At 52.8% G+C, this 24,429-nt stretch overlaps 2 protein-coding genes across 2 annotated transcripts in view; one reads left to right on the top strand and one right to left on the bottom strand.

Annotated features, from left to right (window-relative positions):
• Window positions 1-24,429, top strand: part of CFAP107 (cilia and flagella associated protein 107) — a 498,422-nt gene that overhangs the window by 252,384 nt on the left and 221,609 nt on the right. The gene's annotated exons all lie outside the window — the stretch shown is intronic.
• VPS13D (vacuolar protein sorting 13 homolog D) overlaps window positions 1-24,429 on the bottom strand; it is a 431,274-nt gene that overhangs the window by 64,632 nt on the left and 342,213 nt on the right. Inside the window, exons 63-64 of the mRNA XM_082274036.1 lie at window positions 18,080-18,214; window positions 14,821-14,988 (exon numbers count right to left, since the gene is read on the bottom strand). Of these exons, the coding sequence (XP_082130162.1) occupies window positions 14,821-14,988; window positions 18,080-18,214 (303 nt within the window). The remainder of the gene's footprint in view (window positions 1-14,820; window positions 14,989-18,079; window positions 18,215-24,429) is intronic.

Consider the following 24,429-nt stretch of genomic DNA (forward strand, 5'->3'; position numbering starts at 1 on the left):
CCAGGACCCCCTGTGAAGCTGTCCCAGCAGGTGCCCGCTGCTAATAGTTTAGTGTTACAGGCGGATCGCACACAGGAGGCGGTGAACTTGGGATGACCCCAGAGGGAGAGTCAGGCGGGTTCATGGAGAGGGCGCTGAGGAATTAACCCGCTCAACGCCGGAGCCTCTCCTCCCAGGATCAGGAGTCTCCTCCACACACAATACAATCGATCTCCTTCATACAAAATACGATCGATCTCCTCCCAGGATCAGGAGTCTCCTCCACACACAATACAATCGATCTCCTTCATACAAAATACGATCGATCTCCTCCCAGGATCAGGAGTCTCCTCCACACACAATACAATCGATCTCCTTCATACAAAATACGATCGATGTGCCGCACATTATCGACTCACAGGGGTCCCATTCACACTATAGGGTCTGCATGATCCTCCAATCCCAGCATTGGGTGCGATTCATTCTGTATGGCGCCACAAACACAAAGCGATTTTACAGCGATTGTCGCTCAGCAACCAAAGACAACGGCACCATTAAAATATGCAGGAAGCGCGTGGGACCAAAAAGGAGGAGGGGCTTATTTTGGGCAACAAACATGCATAAGGGGAGCCCATTGAAGTCAATAGAAAGACTGCCTTATGTGCGACACACCGAATCCTACCAAAATCACAACCATCCATCCATCTCTCCATCCATCCATCCCTTCCATGACTCCATCCATCCCATCCATCCATCTCTCTATCCATTCATCCATGTATCCATCCCATCCATGTCTCCATCTATCTATGTCTCCATGACATCCATGTCTCCATCCCATCCATGTCTCCATTCATCCATGTCTCCATCCATCCATGTCTCCATCCCATCCATGTCTCCATTCATCCATGTCTCCATCCATCCATGTCTCCATTCATCCATGTCTCCATCCATCCATGTCTCCATCCATCCATGTCTCCATCCCATCCATGTCTCCATTCATCCATGTCTCCATCCATCCATGTCTCCATCCATCCATGTCTTCATCCATCCATCCATCCATCCATGTCTCCATGCTTTATTCTGCTTAGAAATCACTTTGAAAAACAACCCCCTGTAACATTTCCAACAGCGGCCATCTTGAGTAAGGGCAGATGATTCATGTTGCAATTACTTCCTGTAATCCATCTGCCCCAAGCACAGGCAGGAGGGTGTGGCTTAGCCAAGAAAGCCCCTCCCCATGAAGAATCCTGGGATGGATGACATCATTGTGGCCTAGGCCAGAAAACAGGAAGACACAGAAGAAATATAAATCTGTTCTCCTTCCTATCTATTACTGATGAACCGATCGGTATTCAATCTGCCGGAGTTCAGCTTTAGAGTTCCTCCATGAAGTATCACTGCAGATGCAGGACTGGGAGGCTCTTCATTAGTCCCGGACACAGACGCAGGATTGGGAGGCTCCCCGTTAGTCCCGGACATAGATGCAGGATTGGGAGGCTCCCCGTTAGTCCCGGACATAGACGCAGGATTGGGAGGCTCCCCGTTAGTCCCGGACATAGATGCAGGATTGGGAGGCTCCTCGTTAGTCCCGGACACAGACGCAGGATTGGGAGGCTCCCCGTTAGTCCCGGACACAGACGCAGGATTGGGAGGCTCCCCGTTAGTCCCGGACACAGACGCAGGATTGGGAGGCTCCCCGTTAGTCCCGGACATAGACGCAGGATTGGGAGGCTCCTTGTTAGTCCCGGACACAGACGCAGGATTGGGAGGCTCCTCGTTAGTCCCGGACATAGACGCAGGATTGGGAGGCTCCTTGTTAGTCCCGGACACAGACGCAGGATTGGGCGGCTCCTCGTTAGTCCCGGACACAGAGACAGGATTGGGAGGCTCCCCGTTAGTCCCAGACACAGAGACAGGATTGGGAGGCTCCCCGTTAGTCCCAGACACAGACGCAGGATTGGGAGGCTCCCCGTTAGTCCCGGACACAGACGCAGGATTGGGTGGCTCTTCGTTAGTCCCGGACACAGACGCAGGATTGGGAGGCTCCCCGTTAGTCCCGGACACAGACGCAGGATTTGGTGGCTCTTCGTTAGTCCCGGACACAGACGCAGGATTTGGTGGCTCTTCGTTAGTCCCGGACACAGACGCAGGATTGGGAGGCTCCCTGTTAGTCCCGGACACAGACGCAGGATTGGGCGGCTCCCCGTTAGTGCCGGACACAGACGCAGGATTGGGCGGCTCCTCGTTAGACCCGGACACAGACGCAGGATTGGGTGGCTCTTCGTTAGTCCCGGACACAGACGCAGGATTGGGTGGCTCTTCGTTAGTCCCGGACACAGACGCAGGATTGGGCGGCTCCTCGTTAGTCCCGGACACAGACGCAGGATTGGGTGGCTCTTCGTTAGTCCCGGACACAGACGCAGGATTGGGAGGCTCTTTGTTAGTTCCGGACATAGACGCAGGATTGGGCGGCTCCTCGTTAGTCCCGGACACAGACGCAGGATTGGGTGGCTCTTCGTTAGTCCCGGACACAGACGCAGGATTGGGTGGCTCTTCGTTAGTCCCGGACACAGACGCAGGATTGGGCGGTTCCTCGTTAGTCCCGGACACAGACGCAGGATTGGGTGGCTCTTTGTTAGTCCCGGACACAGACGCAGGATTGGGCGGAGGGAATGAGGACATCGGATCCGTCTCTTAGAAGGGAACAGATGTGGATTTGCTCGGCATGGAAGACAAGATCCGTCTCACAATCGCCTTAGTCACACTTTACGCTCGTTCTTCTCCCCCACTCTGAACCTTACAGCAGGAAATCTGCACATTATGTCCTGGCGGTGAGACGGGGTGAGAAGTACATGGCTGCCCGGGTGCTGAGCACGGTCCATACATGTCCAGACACGGGAGGCGCTCCGTCCAATCTGATTGTACGAATAATATCTATACACAGGATGCAGATTTTGGGGTTCAGCACTAGATAACATTTTATGTGAGTGGAATATGAATAGGGGGTCAGTATCACCTCAAAGCTGCCTCTGCCTGTACAAGTCATTGGGAAATGTAGCTGAGAACAGGTTGGTGCAGCTCGGGGGGGGGGGGAGGGGAGGGTGCAGCTCAGAGGGGAGGGGGGGGCATGGGTACAGCTCTGGGGAGAAAGTCAGATTCAGCTTGGGGGAGGTCAGGTGCAGCTCGAGGGGAAAGGTCAGGGGAGGTCAGGTGCAGCTCATGGGGGAGGTCAGGGGCAGCTCAGAGGGAAGTTAAGGTGAAACTTCGGGGGAAGGTGAGGTGCAGCTGGGGGGGGGGGTGAGGGTGCAGCTCTGAGGGGGGGGGGGAGGAGGGTGCAACTCAGAGGGACGTTAAGGTGAAACTTCGGGGGAAGGTGAGGTGCAGCTGGGGGGGGGGGGGGTGAGGGTGCAGCTCTGAGGGGGGGGAATGAGGGTGCAGCTCAGAGGGAAGTTAAGGTGAAACTTAGGGGGAAGGTGAGGTGCAGCTGGGGGGGGGGTGAGGATGCAGCTCTGAGGGGGGAGGGTGCAGCTCAGAGGGAAGTTAAGGTGAAACTTAGGGGGAAGGTGAGGTGCAGCTGGGGGGGGGGGGTGAGGGTGCAGCTCTGAGGGGGGGGGGAGGAGGGTGCAGCTCAGAGGGAAGTTAAGGTGAAACTTAGGGGGAAGGTGAGGTGCAGCTGGGGGGGGGGGGGTGCAGCTCTGAGGGTGGGGTCAGGTGCAGCTCAGGGGGAAGGCCAAGTGCAACTCGGGGGGGAGGGGAGGGTGCAGCTCGGGGGTCAGGTGCAGCTTAGGGGAAGGCCAATCTCAGTTTGGGGGGGAAGGACAAGAGCGGTTTGGGGGGGGGGGGGTGAGAGTACAGCTCAGGGGGGGGGGGATAGAGCCAAGCGCTGTATCGCCCCTCACAGGCAGAGCCCAGGTTTGCTTTAAGAATCCTTTTCTTCGACATTTGGAAATAGTAAAATCCAGAAGGTTTCATAACGGAGAGCCGTGACCCCGAAAGGAAAGCAAATAAAGAGAAGGAGGCGGCGGTGTCCCAGAAGAATGACTCACGGCTCTCCATACACATTTATTACTGATTACCATCCAAGTTCAAATAGCAAAAAGACGGGAAAACAATGTAATGACAGGCGAGAATCCGCCATCGGGGAGACAGCGCAGCTAAATCTGAGCAGGCTGAACTCTACGTAACCCGCCATGGAGTGCCAATTCCGAGACGCCGGAGCCTCTTCACTTAACAGACGGCAACCTGCCCACCGCGCGTTCTCCAATCCATGGAAAAGCCATTACCGGCATAAACCACGCAGGAACCCATAAAACCGGATCAGAACGAGCGAACGCATCCAACTCAGGGGAGCGAGGCCCTAAAACTCCACCGAATAACTGAAACCAGACCTACTGCAATCGGCTTCCAATGCTAAACAACCCTGAGACATTCACTGCACACCCCCAGTCACAGGCCAGTCACTCACTGCACACCCCCAGCCACAGGCCACAGTCCCTCACTGCTGTCCCCAGCCACAGGCCAGTCACTCACTGCACACCCCCAGCCACAGGCCAGTCACTCACTGCTGTGCCCAGCCACAGGCCAGTCACTCACTGCACACCCCCAGCCACAGGCCACAGTCACTCACTGCACACCCCCAGCCACAGTCAGTCACTGCACACCCCCAGCCACAGGCCACAGTCCCTCACTGCTGTCCCCAGCCACAGGCCAGTCACTCACTGCACACCCCCAGCCACAGGCCAGTCACTCACTGCACACCCCCAGCCACAGGCCAGTCACTCACTGCACACCCCCAGCCACAGGCCAGTCACTCACTGCACACCCCCAGCCACAGGCCAGTCACTCACTGCACACCCCCAGCCACAGGCCAGTCACTCACTGCACACCCCCAGCCACAGGCCAGTCACTCACTGCACACCCCCAGCCACAGGCCAGTCACTCACTGCACACCCCCAGCCACAGGCCAGTCACTCACTGCACACCCCCAGCCACAGGCCAGTCACTCACTGCACACCCCCAGCCACAGGCCAGTCACTCACTGCACACCCCCAGCCACAGGCCACAGTCACTCACTGCACACCCCCAGCCACAGGCCACAGTCACTCACTGCACACCCCCAGCCACAGGCCAGTCACTCACTGCACACCCCCAGCCACAGGCCAGTCACTCACTGCACACCCCCAGCCACAGGCCAGTCACTCACTGCACACCCCCAGCCACAGGCCAGTCACTCACTGCACACCCCCAGCCACAGGCCAGTCACTCACTGCACACCCCCAGCCACAGGCCAGTCACTCACTGCACACCCCCAGCCACAGGCCAGTCACTCACTGCACACCCCCAGCCACAGGCCAGTCACTCACTGCACACCCCCAGCCACAGGCCACAGTCACTCACTGCACACCCCCAGCCACAGGCCACAGTCACTCACTGCACACCCCCAGCCACAGGCCAGTCACTCACTGCACACCCCCAGCCACAGGCCAGTCACTCACTGCATACCCCCAGCCACAGGCCACAGCCACTCACTGCACACCCCCAGCCACAGGCCAGTCACTCACTGCACACCCCCAGCCACAGGCCAGTCACTCACTGCACACCCCCAGCCACAGGCCAGTCACTCACTGCACACCCCCAGCCACAGGCCAGTCACTCACTGCACACCCCCAGCCACAGGCCAGTCACTCACTGCACACCCCCAGCCACAGGCCAGTCACTCACTGCACACCCCCAGCCACAGGCCAGTCACTCACTGCACACCCCCAGCCACAGGCCAGTCACTCACTGCACACCCCCAGCCACAGGCCAGTCACTCACTGCACACCCCCAGCCACAGGCCAGTCACTCACTGCACACCCCCAGCCACAGGCCAGTCACTCACTGCACACCCCCAGCCACAGGCCAGTCACTCACTGCACACCCCCAGCCACAGGCCAGTCACTCACTGCACACCCCCAGCCACAGGCCACAGTCACTCACTGCACACCCCCAGCCACAGGCCACAGTCACTCACTGCACACCCCCAGCCACAGGCCAGTCACTCACTGCACACCCCCAGCCACAGGCCAGTCACTCACTGCACACCCCCAGCCACAGGCCACAGTCACTCACTGCACACCCCCAGCCACAGGCCAGTCACTCACTGCATACCCCCAGCCACAGGCCACAGCCACTCACTGCACACCCCCAGCCACAGGCCAGTCACTCACTGCACACCCCCAGCCACAGGCCAGTCACTCACTGATGACCCCAGCCACAGGCCAGTCACTCCCTGCTGACCCCAGCCACAGTCACTCACTGCTATCCCCAGCCACAGTCACTCACTGCTGTCCCCAGCCACAGGCCAGTCACTCGCTGCTGACCCCAGCCACAGTCACTCACTGCTATCCCCAGCCACAGTCACTCACTGCTATCCCCAGCCACAGGCCACAGTCACTGACTGCTGACCCCAGCCACAGGCCAGTCACTCACTGCTGTCCCCAGCCACAGGCAAGTCACTCACTTCAGACGCAAGCCACAGGGTCTGCAACTTGTCATGCGACCTTTTGAGTCTAAGGTTGCACAAGTGTGAATGGAGCCTAAAAGCTCTACTATTGCAGGGACCTTTCTTTTCCATTTACTTTTCAGAGGGTGGTTGACAGGCCACAGAGATCCGCCATGTCGCCTCCCCACTGCCTGTTAACCCAATAATGGCTGAACCATTGCATGCGGCTGAGTCATGGCGCCATGAACTTTAACACATTAATGACAGCAAAGGTTAGGGGGGTGTCTAGGTGGAGGTAAGGGGGGTGTATGGGGAGGTTAGAGGGTGTAGGCGGAGGTTAGGGGGGTGTAGGGGGAGGTTAGGGGTGTAGGTGGGGGTTAGGGGGGTGTGTAGGTGGGGATTAGGGGGGTGTATGTGGAGGTTAGGAGGGTGTAGGGGGAGGTTAGGGGTGTGTAGGTGGGGGTTAGGGGGGTTTGTAGGTGGGGGTTAGGGGGGTGTAGGGGTGGTTAGGGGGGTGTAGGGGGAAGTTAGGGGGTGTAGGGGGAAGTTAGGGGGATGTAGGGGGAGGTTAGGGGGGGTGTAGGTGGAGGTTAGGGGTGTGTAGGTGGGGGTGTAGGGGGAGGTTAGGTGGGGGTGTAGGGGGAGGTTAGGGGGGGGTGTAGGGGGAGGTTAGGGGGGTGTAGGCAGAGCCGGCACAAAGCTGAAAAGCGTCCTCCTTCTCCTCCTCCTTAGGATCCAGGGAAGGTGAAGAGTTGTCTCTCCAGCTCTGCGTTTCTTGGCTGCTGGTCACAGACACGGCACAATGGAGAACGGATCACTTCAAATAATAAAGAGTCTTGCGCCCCCTTTTGGTAATTAGGAGCACTGTCAGCCCTATTATCAGTGTGTGAAGAGTGGGGCAGGATCGGGCTTGCACCACTCTTTGTTGATTTCCCCCATAGAGTCTAAAGCTGGTCATATACTGTTAGATTTTTTTCCCACCAACAGATTCCTCCATCCACACAAAGGAGCGGGGATGTTCTAGGAAGGATGTAACAGAACAGCCATTGCCAGCTGTTTAGAATAAAGTCTACAGACAATATGGACAAGCTCTGCTCAGAGGACAACCCCGAAACCCGATGTATACCAAACATAAGGGACGCTACTTCTGGTTATAGGACTTGTTCTGTCTATTGCCCAATCCAATTTCCTTTCTTTCTGTAGTTCTGTTCCACCCCCACCCAATCCAACCCAATCCACCCCACCCCCCCCTCACCACCGGGGCACTGTATACTGAAAGAAGGACCCACCAATGTGGAGGTTAGGGGGGTGTGTAAGCGGAGGTTAGGGGGGTGTAGGTGAAGGTTAGGGGGGTAAACGGATCAATGACTGCAGCCGCCAGCCAATGGAAAATTTTCAATCATGTTCCTTTGAGAGAAGTCAATAAAACAATCGAATTCTGATGAGTGGGGGGAGGGAAATTTGCCCGTTCCCGGCTGATCTGGCCAAGTCTTGCTCAGTGTTTGGCCAGATTTGTAGTGGCTGCAGAGCTGAAGGTTGAGGTTGGAGACCAGAGCCGCGGGAGGGGGGAGGGAGAATAGCTCCTCCTCTTCTTAGTCTTCATTTTTTTCCTGAGGTATAATATGAGGAATAATTCGGATTCGGGGCCTACAAGTCTATAGGAATACAAAGCCTGCTAGAAATGGATCAAACACAGGTCAGGAGGAGGTTAACTGTCCCACCAATGAACTGTGAATGACCTCAGAAGAGTCGCAGACATGATGTCATCCAAACACGTCCAACTATTGACATCGACCCCCCAAAGCCCAAATCTAGGAATCACGAAAAAAATACCATTGCAGTCTCTATAACTGTATCCGGCGTTACGTCCTCTCTGTCCCTAATCTCTTCTGTAGCATGTTGGCAGTCTCTGACCATCTCTTGTAATAGATCTGCAGTCTCTGACCATCTCTTGTAATATATCTGCAGTCTCTGACCATCCCTTGTAATAGATCTGCAGTCTCTGACCATCTCTTGTAATATATCTGCAGTCTCTGACCATCCCTTGTAATAGATCTGCAGTCTCTGACCATCTCTTGTAATATATCTGCAGTCTCTGACCATCTCTTGTAATATATCTGCAGTCTCTGACCATCCCTTCTGATAGATCTGTGGTCTCTGACCATCCCTTCTAATAGATCTGCTGTCTCTGATCATCCCTTGTAATAGATCTGCTGTCTCTGACCATCCCTTGTAATATATCTGCAGTCTCTGACCATCCCTTGTAATATATCTGCAGTCTCTGACCATCCCTTGTAATAGATCTGCTGTCTCTGACCATCCCTTGTAATAGATCTGCTGTCTCTGACCATCCCTTGTAATAGATCTGCTGTCTCTGACCATCCCTTAAAATAGATCTGGAGTCTCTGACCATCCCTCGCAATAGATCTGCTGTCTCTGACCATACTCTCTAACACATCTGCTGTCTCTGACCATCCCTTGTAATAAATCTGCTGTCTCTGACCATCCCTTGTAATAAATCTGCTGTCTCTGACCATCCCTGATAGATCTGTGGTCTCTGACCATCCCTTCTAATAGATCTGCAGTCTCTGACCATCCCTTGTAATAGATCTGCAGTCTCTGACCATCCCTTGTAATAAATCTGCTGTCTCTGACCATCCCTTGTAATAAATCTGCTGTCTCTGACCATCCCTTCTGATAGATCTGTGGTCTCTGACCATCCCTTCTGATAGATCTGTGGTCTCTGACCATCCCTTCTAATAGATCTGCAGTCTCTGACCATCCCTTAGATCTGCAGTCTCTGACCATCCTTTAGATCTGCAGTCTCTGACCATCCCTTGTAATAAATCTGCTGTCTCTGACCATCCCTTCTGATAGATCTGTGGTCTCTGACCATCCCTTCTAATAGATCTGCTGTCTCTGACCATCCATTGTAATATATCAGCTGTCTCTGACCATCCCCTGTAATAGATCTGCTGTCTCTGACAGTCTCTGACAGTCTGTAGCATTACATATATGGAATACCACCTGAGGCCCCCTGAATATGTTAAGGGCCAAAGTTGAAGCCCCCACTTATAGCTACTGGAATTGTGTCAGCAGAACCGAACCTACTTGAGTTGCTGGTCTTGTGTTGTGTGGACCCAGAGTCAACATAGTTCCATAAGCTTTGAAGCATCAATGATCCTGAAGAACCCCTGATAAACATTGACTGTTATGAATAAAGTTTTTGATCACAAAATTGTTCATGGACAGTACAGGCCAATAGTCTAAGCTGATTAATGTTCAATAGCTGAGTTTCTGGGATTTGGTGGGGTTTGGTTAGGTGGGGTGGGGTTGGGTTGGAGTGTGGGTGGGGTTGGGTTGGAGTGTGGATGGGGTTGGGTTGGAGTGTGGGTGGGGTTGGGTTAGAGTGTGAGTGGGGTTGGAGCGTGGGTGGGGTGGGTTAGTGTGGGTGGGGTTGGAGTGTGGGTCGGGTTGTAGTGTGGGTGGGGTTGGGTTGGAATGTGGGTGGGGTTGAGGTTGGAGTGTGGGTGGGGTTGGGTTGGAGTGTGGGTGGGGTGGGTTGGAGTGTGGGTGGGGTTGGGTTGGAGTGTGGGTGGGGTTGGGTTAGAGTGTGAGTGGGGTTGGAGCGTGGGTGGGGTGGGTTAGTGTGGGTGGGGTTGGAGTGTGGGTCGGGTTGTAGTGTGGGTGGGGTTGGGTTGGAATGTGGGTGGGGTTGAGGTTGGAGTGTGGGTGGGGTTGGGTTGGAGTGTGGGTGGGGTTGGGTTGGAGTGTGGGTGGGTGGGGTTGGGGATGGAGTGTGGGTGGGGTTGAGGTTGGAGTGTGGGTGGGGTTGAGGTTGGAGTGTGGGTGGGGTTGAGGTTGGAGTGTGGGTGGGGTTGGGTTGGAGTGTGGGTGGGGTTGGAGTGTGAGTGGGGTTGGAGTGTGGGTGGGGTTGGGTTGGAGTGTGAGTGGGGTTGGGTTGGAGTGCGAGTGGGGTTGGGTTGGAGTGCGAGTGGGGTTGGGTTGGAGTGCGAGTGGGGTTGGGTTGGAGTGCGAGTGGGGTTGGGTTGGAGTGCGGGTGGGGTTGGAGTGTGAGTGGGGTTGGGTTGAAGTGTGAGTGGGGTGGGGTTGGAGTGTGGGTGGGGTTGGGTTGAAGTGTGAGTGGGGTTGGAGTGTGAGTGGGGTGGGTTGGAGTGTGGGTGGGGTTGGGTTGGAGTGTGGGTGGGGTGGAGTGTGGGTGGGGTGGGTTGGAGTGTGGGTGGGGTTGGGTTGGAGTGTGGGTGGGTTGGAGTGTGAGTGGGGTTGGGTTGGAGTGTGAGTTGGAGTGTGGGTTGGGGTGGGTTGGAGTGTGGGTGGGTTGGAGTGTGAGTGGGGTTGGAGTGTGGGTGGAGTGGGGTTGGAGTGTGGGTGGGGTTGGGTTGGAGTGTGGGTGGGGTTGGGTTGGAGTGCGGGTGGGTTGGAGTGTGGGTTGGGGTGGGTTGGAGTGTGAGTGGGGTTGGAGTGTGGGTGGGGTGGGTTGGAGTGTGGGTTGGGTTGGGTTGGAGTGTGAGTGGGGTTGGAGTGTGGGTTGGGGTGGGTTGGAGTGTGGGTTGGAGTGTGGTTGGAGTGTGGGTTGGGGTGGGTTGGAGTGTGGGTGGGGTGGAGGTGGAGTGTGGGTGGGGATGGGGGTGGAGTGTGGGTGGGGTTGGGTTGGAGTGTGGGTGGGGTGGGTTGGAGTGTGGGTGGGGTGGGTTGGAGTGTGAGTGGGGTTGGGTTGGAGTGTGAGTGGGTTGGAGTGTGAGTGGGTTGGAGTGTGGGTGGGGTGGGGTTGGAGTGTGGGTGGGTTGGAGGTGGAGTGTGGGTGGGGTTGGGGGTGGAGTGTGGGTGGGGTTGGGGGTGGAGTGTGGGTGGGGTTGGGGGTGGAGTGTGGGTGGGTTGGAGGTGGAGTGTGGGTGGGGATGGAGTGTGGGTGGGGATGGGGGTGGAGTGTGGGTGGGGTTTGGGTGTGGAGTGTGGGTGGGGGTGGAGTGTGGGTGGGTTGGAGGTGGAGTGTGGGTGGGGATGGGGGTGGAGTGTGGGTGGGGATGGGGGTGGAGTGTGGGTGGGGATGGGGGTGGAGTGTGGGTGGGGATGGGGTGTGGGTGGGGTTGGAGTGTGAGTGGGTTGGAGTGTGGGTGGGGTTGGGGGTGGAGTGTGGGTGGGGTTGGAGTGTGGGTGGGGATGGGGGTGGAGTGTGAGTGGGGTGGGTTGTAGTTTGAGTGTGGTGGGTTGGAGTGTGAGTGAGTTGGAGTGTGGGTGGGGTTGAGGTTGGAGTGTGGGGAGGTTGGATTGTGGGTGGGGATGGAGTGTGGGTGGGGTTGGGGGTGGAGTGTGGGTGGGGATGGGGGTGGAGTGTGGGTGGGGATGGGGGTGGAGTGTGAGTGGGGTTGGGGTGGAGTGTGGGTGGGGTTGGAGTGTGAGTGGGGTTGGGTTGGAGTGAGTGGGTTGGAGTGTGGGTGGGGTTGGGGGTGAAGTGTGGGTGGGGTTGGGGGTGGAGTGTGGGTGGGGATGGGGGTGGAGTGTGAGTGGGGTGGGTTGGAGTGTGAGTGGGGTGGGTTGGAGTGTGGGTGGGGTTGAGGTTGGAGTGTGAGTGGGTTGGAGTGTGGGTGGGGTTGGGGATGGAGTGTGGGTGGGGTTGGGGATGGAGTGTGGGTGGGGATGGGGTTGGAGTGTGAGTGGGGATGGGGTTGGAGTGTGAGTGGGGTGGGTTGGAGTGTGAGTGGGGTGGGTTGGAGTGTGGGTGGGGTGGGTTGGAGTGTGAGTGGGGTGGGTTGGAGTGTGGGGTGGGTTGGAGTGTGGGTGGGGTTGAGGTTGGAGTGTGAGTGGGTTGGAGTGTGGGTGGGGTTGGGTTGGAGTGTGAGTGGGGTGGGTTGTAGTTTGAGTGTGGTGGGTTGGAGTGTGAGTGAGTTGGAGTGTGGGTGGGGTTGAGGTTGGAGTGTGGGGAGGTTGGATTGTGGGTGGGGATGGAGTGTGGGTGGGGTTGGGGGTGGAGTGTGGGTGGGGATGGGGGTGGAGTGTGGGTGGGGATGGGGGTGGAGTGTGAGTGGGGTTGGGGTGGAGTGTGGGTGGGGTTGGAGTGTGAGTGGGGTTGGGTTGGAGTGAGTGGGTTGGAGTGTGGGTGGGGTTGGGGGTGAAGTGTGGGTGGGGTTGGGGGTGGAGTGTGGGTGGGGATGGGGGTGGAGTGTGAGTGGGGTGGGTTGGAGTGTGAGTGGGGTGGGTTGGAGTGTGGGTGGGGTTGAGGTTGGAGTGTGAGTGGGTTGGAGTGTGGGTGGGGTTGGGGATGGAGTGTGGGTGGGGTTGGGGATGGAGTGTGGGTGGGGATGGGGTTGGAGTGTGAGTGGGGATGGGGTTGGAGTGTGAGTGGGGTGGGTTGGAGTGTGAGTGGGGTGGGTTGGAGTGTGGGTGGGGTGGGTTGGAGTGTGAGTGGGGTGGGTTGGAGTGTGGGGTGGGTTGGAGTGTGGGTGGGGTTGAGGTTGGAGTGTGAGTGGGTTGGAGTGTGGGTGGGGTTGGGTTGGAGTGTGAGTGGGTTGGAGTGTGGGTGGGGTTGAGGTTGGAGTGTGGGGTTGGGTTGGAGTGTGAGGTTGGGTTGGAGTGTGAGTGGGGTTGAGGTTGGAGTGTGGGGTTGGGTTGGAGTGTGGGTGGGGTTGAGGTTGGAGTGTGGGTGGGGATGAGGGTGGAGTGTGGGTGGGGATGAGGGTGGAGTGTGGGTGGGGATGAGGGTGGAGTGTGGGTGGGGATGAGGGTGGAGTGTGGGTGGGGATGGGGGTGGAGTGTGGGTGGGGTTGAGGTTGGAGTGTGGGTGGGGATGAGGGTGGAGTGTAGGTGGGGATGAGGGTGGAGTGTGGGTGGGGATGAGGGTGGAGTGTGGGTGGGGATGGGGTGGAGTGTGGGTGGGGTTGGGTTGGAGTGTGGGTGGGGTTGGATGGTTCATTTCATAACTTCATAAACGCATTTCAATTCATAACTTCTTTGAAATGCGTTTTTCTGGATATTTTTGTTGTTATTCCGTCTCCCACTGGTAAAATAAACCGACCAATAAAATTATAGACTGATCATTTCTATGTCAGTGGGCAAACCTACAAAATCAGCCGGGGGGTCACTTACTTTTTTCTCTCATTGTAGATATTTAGCCTTGCGGTCAGCAGTGTCCTTCACAGAATTGGACCCAGGTGAGAACATCTGACTGAAGCTGTCATCATCTCAAGATGACTTCAATCAGAAGCTTCTCACACAGTTGCCCCGCTTCATCGCAGAGCTCAGTCATACAAACAGGCAAAGAAACGCTCCATCTCCAGCCAGGAATACATCTCAGACCTAAACCCTCCATCTCCTGTGATCCCGGCTCCATCTCCTGTGATCCCGGCCAGGCATAGATCTCAGACCTAAACCCTCCATCTCCTGTGATCCCGGCTCCATCTCCTGTGACCCCGGCCAGGCATAGATCTCAGACCTAAACCCTCCATCTCCTGTGATCCCGGCTCCATCTCCTGTGACCCCGGCCAGGCATAGATCTCAGACCTAAACCCTCCATCTCCTGTGATCCCGGCCAGGAATACCTCTCAGACCTAAACCCTCCATCTACTGTGATCTCGGCTCCATCTCCTGTGATCCCGGCCAGGCATAGATCTCAGACCTAAACCCTCCATCTCCTGTGACCCCGGCCAGGCATAGATCTCAGACCTAAACCCCCCATCTCCTGTGATCCCGGCCAGGAATACCTCTCAGACCTAAACCCTCCATCTACTGTGATCTCGGCTCCATCTCCTGTGATCCCGGCCAGGAATACCTCTCAGACCTAAACCCTCCATCTCCTGTAATCCCGGCTCCATCTCCTGTGATCCCGGCTCCATCTCCTGTGATCCCGGCTCCATCTCCTGTGATCCCGGCCAGGAATACCTCTCAGACCTAAACCCTCCATCTCCTGTGATCCCGGCTCCATCTCCTGTGATCCCGGCCAGGAATAAATCTCAGACCTAAACCCTCCATCTCCTGTGATCCCGGCTCCATCTCCTGTGATCCCGGCCAGGCATAGATCTCAGACCTAAACCCTCCATCTCCTGTGATCCCGGCTCCATCTCCTGTGATCCCGGCCAGGCATAGATCTCAGACCTAAACCCTCCATCTCCTGTGATCCCAGCTCCATCTCCTGTGATCCTGGCTCCATCTCCTGTGATCCCGGCCAGGAATACCTCTCAGACCTAAACCCTCCATCTCCTGTGATCCCGGCTCCATCTCCTGTGATCCCGGCCAGGAATAAATCTCAGACCTAAACCCTCCATCTCCTGTGATCCCGGCTCCATCTCCTGTGATCCCGGCTCCATCTCCTGTGATCCCGGCCAGGCATACATCTCATGTACCTTTGCAGCAGAGTTGGAGACTCCATGTGTGACATTCCTGATTAGGCCGCCAACATTTCCATACTTTATAAGACCGGATACTCCTTCAGACACATCATTCAGCAGGCCCATTGGATTGCCAAGGAAGTCAACAGAGCCCAGAATTTTTGCTGCTTGGCTGAGCAACTCCTGTGAGACAATATAGAGAAGAGTTAGTGGCAGATCTGTGACTCAGCAGCGCCATCCAATGCTGACATTCATGTACAACACTTATGGAAAACCTATGACTGCTGAAAGCCATACAGAAGGCAACTTAAATAGTTAGTTTGGTTGAAAAAGACACAAGTGCATCAAATTCAACCAAAAAAAGAGAACAAAAAACCTACAATCCCATATACACATTCCTACTCTCACAGCTGATCCAGAGAAAGGCTAAAACAAATAAAAAAATAAAAATAAATGTACCAATTTGAAACGGAGAGCACTAGATGTCCTTGTTATCCTTTCATGTGGACTCTTTATACCGATCTGCTGAGGTGCTGAGGTATCCATGATTGTCAGACCGGGACAGGAGGAGTTCACCAGAGTCTATGGTACTAAGCGCAACGGCCCGTGTGGTCAGTGCATGGAGGTGAGAGGCTGGCATTAACTGTGGTGGTGGAATCACGCATGTTTGGTGATTTGTTCTACTTCTCTACACGGGTCACCTTTACCTCATTCTTGGCTTTGGATATCATGAACATTCTCGGATCTATTGAATAATATGGACATTACTCCTGTTTATTGGTTTTAACATTTTAGCGCTGCACCATTTCTTATATTTTTTAAAACACAGCACACAGGCTACAAGAAAATGGCGGCACCAGGAGGCTCCCAGAGATCCCTAGGCCTCAAGGACAGACCTAGGCAGGACGGGGGGCCTACCAGGTACAGACCCCCCCCTCCCGCACAGCCGATCATCTGTTCGCTGGTGGCGCAACCCCCCCCCCCCGCCCTGATCGCCAGCATAGTGCCCTGCCCCCACCCCAGGAGGTGGACCAGACCACCCACACAGCCCCAGCATAAGTGGGGTGGTAGGATGGGGGAGGCAGATGAAGGGGGGTGCCTGACAGGAAGGAGGGGAGTCCGGGGGTCCGACCGTCCAATGGAGGGGCCCATGTCCACCCCAAAACCCTCCAGGGGGAGAGGGGGGGAAAGCTACTCACCATACCAGGTACCAGGCGGGCACCGCTCCAGACAGAACCCCTCTCCATCGAAAAAGGGGGCTGTCAGCCAGGAGGAACGCTGCGACTCGGGCCGAGACCCGGTCGTATGCAACCTCGTGAGGCATTTTAACTTGCAAGAAACCAAAAAGAAACAAATCACCGCTCTGAAAGCAGCCAGCAGAGCCGGATGGATCCCGAGCAACTATTGCAGTCCTGCAGGGATGGGTGCTCACCAAGGTCCGCAACCTGAGAAGTCCATGTAAGTAGAAAAGAAAGTGGCACTTCCAGACCCAGGAACTTGGAAACTTGAGTTTTATTCTTCAAATCAAAAGGTACAACATCAGACAGGAGCAGACGCGTTTCATTCATTGCCAATAAGCACAAGGTGTGAAACGCGTCTGCTGTCCAGTCTGTCTTGTGTTCCTGTCTGATGTTGTACCTTTGATTTGAAGAATAAAACTCAAGTTTCCAAGTTCCTGGGTCTGGAAGTGCCACTTTCTTTTCTATTTTAACTTGCAAGTCAGCCCCCGTCGGGTGGGGCTATGTCGGGGCCGACCTAGCGCGGAGCTGAGATTTGCGCGCGCTCGCTGGCCAGACTGGGGTGACCACTGGATCTAAATTATCCAGCCCATCGCCCAGACCGGCAGTTGATTGTAGATCTCACAGGAAAAAAACCAGGAGAAAAAAAATCTAAATCTAAAAGGAAAAAATTGCCAGGAGCAGAGATCTCAGCAAGGAACGAGGTCCTTACTCCTGACTAGGCAGAAAAAACTGAGTACCTATAGCAGAGAGGGGGAGTATACCTCCTGGGACCGCCCATAGGCGTAGCCAGACTTTATTTCCTGCCTAGTGTCTTACTCCTGTAGGGGGCAGTATAACCCAATGGTTATGAAGATCAGGAGCTGTGTCCGTCAATGAATGAAAGAGAAATTATTTTCTATAGAATAGATTCATAAACAGTTGAGTTCTATCTATGATCCTTTATTTATTTGCACCAACATACAAGTTTTCAGGAGGAGCTTTCAGGGTGTACCCCCCCCTTCTTCAAGGTCCAAGCCGTAATATTACACAAAGTTTTAGTACATTAATACTGCTTGGACCTTGAAGAAGGGGGAACACCCTGAAAGCTCCTCCTGAAAACTTGTATGTTGGTATAAGTATCACGGACAGAACTCAATTGTTTATGAATATAGATGATAAACCCTCATCCAAGCTCCTGAGAAAGCAGAACTTGATTTCCGAAACGCGTAGAGTGTGGGAACGGTTTCACTGTTAGCTGAACTATTATGGTTTATAATGTAGTTGATTTTATTTAGATCTATTCAATATTTGTAGCTATGGGGTGACCTATCCCTGGGACGGGTTCCATACAATATCTGATGTATATGAATCTGCTTCTTCATGTTTATTTTAGATTGTTTTATTATGTTTCTATCAAAATAATTTTGTATATTTTATTCTGGAGATTTGGACACCCCACCCCCCCCCAAGATAGGCTGGTGGTGTCCTAGATGCAAGGTGCTGCCTGCCCACCCCAATTATAGTTTGATGGTATCCTGCCTGAACCCCCATCCCCCCTCCATTATAGACTAGTGGTGTCCTAGATGCTGTCTGCCCCCCACAGTTATAGTTTGGTGGTATCCTAGATGCTGCCTGCCTACCCCCCCCCCCATATTATAGGTTGGTGATCTCCTAGATCCTAGGTGCTGCCTAACCCCCCCCCCCCCCCCCTCATTATAGTCTGGTAGTGTCCTAGATGCTCAGTCCTAGGTGCTTGGAGGCCAATAGGGGAGCATGGCGGGTGGGTGACATACTGTCCTCATAGACTATATGCACAGAGCTGTATTCTGAGAGAAGGGAATGCCCTGCAGGGTGAAGAGCTCAGGACAGGTCAGGTCAGGACAGGACAGGTCAGGTCAGGTTAGGACAGGTCAGGACAGGACAGGACAGGTCAGGTTAGGACAGGTCAGGACAGGACAGGACAGGACAGGTCAGGTCAGGTTAGGACAGGTCAGGTCAGGTCAGGTCATAAGAAATATAAATGTAAAAGAAAAAACAAAACAAAAACAACCAACCTCTTGGAAATGTTTGAGGATGTCGTTGACAATAAATTCTCGGGATTCGTAGGGATGAACTCTCGTGAATGGATCCAAATCAATCACAGCATCTTCAAACTTTATCAGAGGAAAGCCCAGAGTGCTCTTCAAAGCCTAGAGGAGGATAAACCACTCATTACAGAATATCAGAACCCCTAGAGGACAAACCACTCATTACAGAATATCCGAACCCCTAGAGGAGGACAAACCTCTCATTACAGAATATCCGAACCCCTAGAGGACAAACCACTCATTACAGAATATTCGAACCCCTAGAGGAGGACAAACCCCTCATTACAGAATATCCGAACCCCTAGAGGACAAACCACTCATTACAGAATATCCGAACCCCTAGAGGACAAACCTCTCATTACAGAATATCAGAACCCCTAGAGGACAAACCACTCATTACAGAATATCCGAACCCCTAGAGGAGGACAAACCTCTCATTACAGAATATCCGAACCCCTAGAGGACAAACCACTCATTACAGAATATTCGAACCCCTAGAGGAGGACAAACCCCTCATTACAGAATATCCGAACCCCTAGAGGACAAACCACTCATTACAGAATATCCGAACCCCTAGAGGACAAACCACTCATTACAGAATATCCGAGCCCCTAGAGGAGGACAAACCACTCATTACAGAATATCCGAACCCCTAGAGGACAAACCTCTCATTACAGAATATCCGAACCCCTAGAGGAGGACAAACCCCTCATTACAGAATATCCGAACCCCTAGAGATGGACAAACCCCTCATTACAGAATATCCGAACCCCTAGAGGACAAACCTCTCATTACAGAATACCCGAACCCCTAGAGGACAAACCTCTCATTGCAGAATATCCGAACCCCTAGAGGACAAACCTCTCATTGCAGAATATCCGAACCCCTAGAGGAGGACAAACCACTCATTACAGAATATCCGAACCCCTAGAGGACAAACCCCTCATTACAGAATATCTGAACCCCTAGAGGAGGACAAACCTCTCATTACAGAATATACGAACCCCTAGAGGACAAACCCCTCATTACAGAATATCCGAACCCCTAGAGGAGGACAAACCCCTCATTACAGAATATTCGAACCCCTAGAGGAGGACAAACCACTCATTACAGAATATCCGAACCCCTAGAGGACAAACCCCTCATTACAGAATATCCGAACCCCTAGAGGAGGACAAATCACTCATTACAGAATATCCGAACCCCTAGAGGAGGACAAACCACTCATTACAGAATATCCGAACCCCTAGAGGACAAACCTCTCATTACAGAATATCCGAACCCCTAGAGGAGGACAAACCCCTCATTACAGAATATCCGAACCCCTAGAGATGGACAAACCCCTCATTACAGAATATCCGAACCCCTAGAGGACAAACCTCTCATTACAGAATATCCGAACCCCTAGAGGACAAACCTCTCATTGCAGAATATCCGAACCCCTAGAGGACAAACCTCTCATTGCAGAATATCCGAACCCCTAGAGGAGGACAAACCCCTCATTACAGAATATCCGAACCCCTAGAGATGGACAAACCACTCATTACAGAATATCCGAACCCCTAGAGGACAAACCTCTCATTACAGAATATCCGAACCCCTAGAGGAGGACAAACCCCTCATTACAGAATATCCGAACCCCTAGAGATGGACAAACCACTCATTACAGAATATCCGAACCCCTAGAGGACAAACCTCTCATTACAGAATATCCGAACCCCTAGAGATGGACAAACCACTCATTACAGAATATCCGAACCCCTAGAGGACAAACCTCTCATTACAGAATATCCGAACCCCTAGAGGACAAACCTCTCATTGCAGAATATCCGAACCCCTAGAGGACAAACCACTCATTACAGAATATCCGAACCCCTAGAGGACAAACCTCTCATTACAGAATATCCAAACCCCTAGAGGACAAACCTCTCATTACAGAATATCCGAACCCCTAGAGATGGACAAACCACTCATTACAGAATATCCGAACCCCTAGAGGACAAACATCTCATTACAGAATATCCGAACCCCTAGAGGACAAACCTCTCATTGCAGAATATCCGAACCCCTAGAGGAGGACAAACCCCTCATTACAGAATATCCGAACCCCTAGAGGACAAACCTCTCATTACAGAATATCCAAACCCCTAGAGGAGGACAAACCCCTCATTACAGAATATCCGAACCCCAAGAGGACAAACCACTCATTACAGAATATCCGAACCCCTAGAGGACAGACCACTCATTACAGAATATCCGAACCCCTAGAGGAGGACAAACCCCTCATTACAGAATATCCGAACCCCTAGAGGACAAACCCCTCATTACAGAATATCCGAACCCCAAGAGGACAAACCACTCATTACAGAATATCCGAACCCCTAGAGGACAGACCACTCATTACAGAATATCCGAACCCCTAGAGGAGGACAAACCCCTCATTACAGAATATCCGAACCCCTAGAGGACAGACCACTCATTACAGAATATCCGAACCCCTAGAGGAGGACAAACCCCTCATTACAGAATATCCGAACCCCTAGAGGACAAACCCCTCATTACAGAATATCCGAACCCCTAGAGGACAAACCTCTCATTGCAGAATATCCGAACCCCTAGAGGAGGACAAACCACTCATTACAGAATATCTGAACCCCTAGAGGAGGACAAACCTCTCATTACAGAATATACGAACCCCTAGAGGACAAACCCCTCATTACAGAATATCCGAACCCCTAGAGGAGGAGAAACCTCTCATTACAGAATATCCGAACCCCTAGAGGAGGACAAACCCCTCATTACAGAATATCCGAACCCCTAGAGGAGGACAAACCTCTCATTACAGAATATCCGAACCCCTAGAGGACAAACCCCTCATTACAGAATATCCGAACCCCTAGAGGAGGAGAAACCTCTCATTACAGAATATCCGAACCCCTAGAGGAGGACAAACCTCTCATTACAGAATATCCGAACCCCTAGAGGACAAACCACTCATTACAGAATATCCGAACCCCTAGAGGAGGAGAAACCCCTCATTACAGAATATCCAAACCCCTAGAGGACAAACCCCTCATTACAGAATATCCGAACCCCTAGAGGAGGAGAAACCTCTCATTACAGAATATCCGAACCCCTAGAGGAGGACAAACCCCTCATTACAGAATATCCGAACCCCTAGAGGACAAACCCCTCATTACAGAATATCCGAACCCCTAGAGGAGGACAAATCACTCATTACAGAATATCCGAACCCCTAGAGGAGGACAAACCTCTCATTACAGAATATCCGAACCCCTAGAGGACAAACCTCTCATTACAGAATATCCGAACCCCTAGAGGAGGACAAACCCCTCATTACAGAATATCCGAACCCCTAGAGATGGACAAACCCCTCATTACAGAATATCCGAACCCCTAGAGGACAAACCTCTCATTACAGAATATCCGAACCCCTAGAGGACAAACCTCTCATTGCAGAATATCCGAACCCCTAGAGGACAAACCTCTCATTACAGAATATCCGAACCCCTAGAGGAGGACAAACCCCTCATTACAGAATATCCGAACCCCTAGAGGACAAACCACTCATTACAGAATATCCGAACCCCTAGAGGACAAACCTCTCATTGCAGAATATCCGAACCCCTAGAGGACAAACCACTCATTACAGAATATCCGAACCCCTAGAGGACAAACCTCTCATTGCAGAATATCCGAACCCCTAGAGGAGGACAAACCCCTCATTACAGAATATCCGAACCCCTAGAGATGGACAAACCACTCATTACAGAATATCCGAACCCCTAGAGGACAAACCTCTCATTACAGAATATCCGAACCCCTAGAGATGGACAAACCACTCATTACAGAATATCCGAACCCCTAGAGGACAAACCTCTCATTACAGAATATCCGAACCCCTAGAGGACAAACCTCTCATTGCAGAATATCCGAACCCCTAGAGGACAAACCACTCATTACAGAATATCCGAACCCCTAGAGGACAAACCTCTCATTACAGAATATCCAAACCCCTAGAGGACAAACCTCTCATTACAGAATATCCGAACCCCTAGAGATGGACAAACCACTCATTACAGAATATCCGAACCCCTAGAGGACAAACCTCTCATTACAGAATATCCGAACCCCTAGAGGACAAACCTCTCATTGCAGAATATCCGAACCCCTAGAGGACAAACCACTCATTACAGAATATCCGAACCCCTAGAGGACAAACCTCTCATTGCAGAATATCCGAACCCCTAGAGGAGGACAAACCCCTCATTACAGAATATCCGAACCCCTAGAGGACAAACCTCTCATTACAGAATATCCAAACCCCTAGAGGAGGACAAACCCCTCATTACAGAATATCCGAACCCCAAGAGGACAAACCACTCATTACAGAATATCCGAACCCCTAGAGGACAGACCACTCATTACAGAATATCCGAACCCCTAGAGGAGGACAAACCCCTCATTACAGAATATCCGAACCCCTAGAGGACAAATCCCTCATTACAGAATATCCGAACCCCTAGAGGACAAACCACTCATTACAGAATATCCGAACCCCTAGAGGACAAACCCCTCATTACAGAATATCCGAACCCCTAGAGGACAAACCTCTCATTGCAGAATATCCGAACCCCTAGAGGAGGACAAACCACTCATTACAGAATATCCGAACCCCTAGAGGACAAACCTCTCATTACAGAATATCTGAACCCCTAGAGGAGGACAAACCTCTCATTACAGAATATCCGAACCCCTAGAGGAGGAGAAACCTCTCATTACAGAATATCCGAACCCCTAGAGGAGGACAAACCTCTCATTACAGAATATCCGAACCCCTAGAGGAGGACAAACCCCTCATTACAGAATATCCGAACCCCTAGAGGACAAACCACTCATTACAGAATATCCGAACCCCTAGAGGAGGAGAAACCCCTCATTACAGAATATCCAAACCCCCTAGAGGACAAACCCCTCATTACAGAATATCCGAACCCCTAGAGGAGGAGAAACCTCTCATTACAGAATATCCAAACCCCTAGAGGAGGACAAACCTCTCATTACAGAATATCCAAACCCCTAGAGGACAAACCACTCATTACAGAATATCCGAACCCCTAGAGGACAAACCTCTCATTACAGAATATCCGAACCCCTAGAGGACAAACCCCTCATTACAGAATATCCGAACCCCTAGAGGACAAACCCCTCATTACAGAATATCCGAACCCCTAGAGGACAAACCCCTCATTACAGAATATCCAAACCCCTAGAGGACAAACCCCTCATTACAGAATATCCGAACCCCTAGAGGACAAACCACTCATTACAGAATATCCGAACCCCTAGAGGAGGACAAACCCCTCATTACAGAATATCCGAACCCCTAGAGGAGGACAAACCCCTCATTACAGAATATCCAAACCCCTAGAGGACAAACCACTCATTACAGAATATTCGAACCCCTAGAGGAGGACAAACCTCTCATTACAGAATATCCGAACCCCTAGAGGAGGACAAACCCCTCATTACAGAATATCCGAACCCCTAGAGGACAAACCCCTCATTACAGAATATCCGAACCCCTAGAGGAGGACAAACCCCTCATTACAGAATATCCGAACCCCTAGAGGACAAACCCCTCATTACAGAATATCCGAACCCCTAGAGGAGGACAAATCCCTCATTACAGAATATCCGAACCCCTAGAGGACAAACCCCTCATTACAGAATATCCAAACCCCTAGAGGACAAACCACTCATTACAGAATATCCGAACCCCTAGAGGACAAACCTCTCATTACAGAATATCCGAACCCCTAGAGGACAAACCCCTCATTACAGAATATCCGAACCCCTAGAGGAGGACAAACCTCTCATTACAGAATATCCGAACCCCTAGAGGACAAACCTCTCATTACAGAATATCCGAACCCCTAGAGGAGGACAAACCTCTCATTACAGAATATCCGAACCCCTAGAGGAGGACAAACCTCTCATTACAGAATATCCGAACCCCTAGAGGACAAACCCCTCATTACAGAATATCCGAACCCCTAGAGGACAAACCCCTCATTACAGAATATCTGAACCCCTAGAGGACAAACCCCTCATTACAGAATATCCGAACCCCTAGAGGACAAACCCCTCATTACAGAATATCTGAACCCCTAGAGGACAAACCCCTCATTACAGAATATCCGAACCCCTAGAGGAGGACAAACCTCTCATTACAGAATATCCGAACCCCTAGAGGACAAACCTCTCATTACAGAATATCCGAACCCCTAGAGGAG

This window comes from Pelophylax lessonae (assembly GCF_965119305.1).
Source record: "Pelophylax lessonae genome assembly, chromosome: 12".
Taxonomy (NCBI): Eukaryota; Metazoa; Chordata; class Amphibia; order Anura; family Ranidae; genus Pelophylax; species Pelophylax lessonae.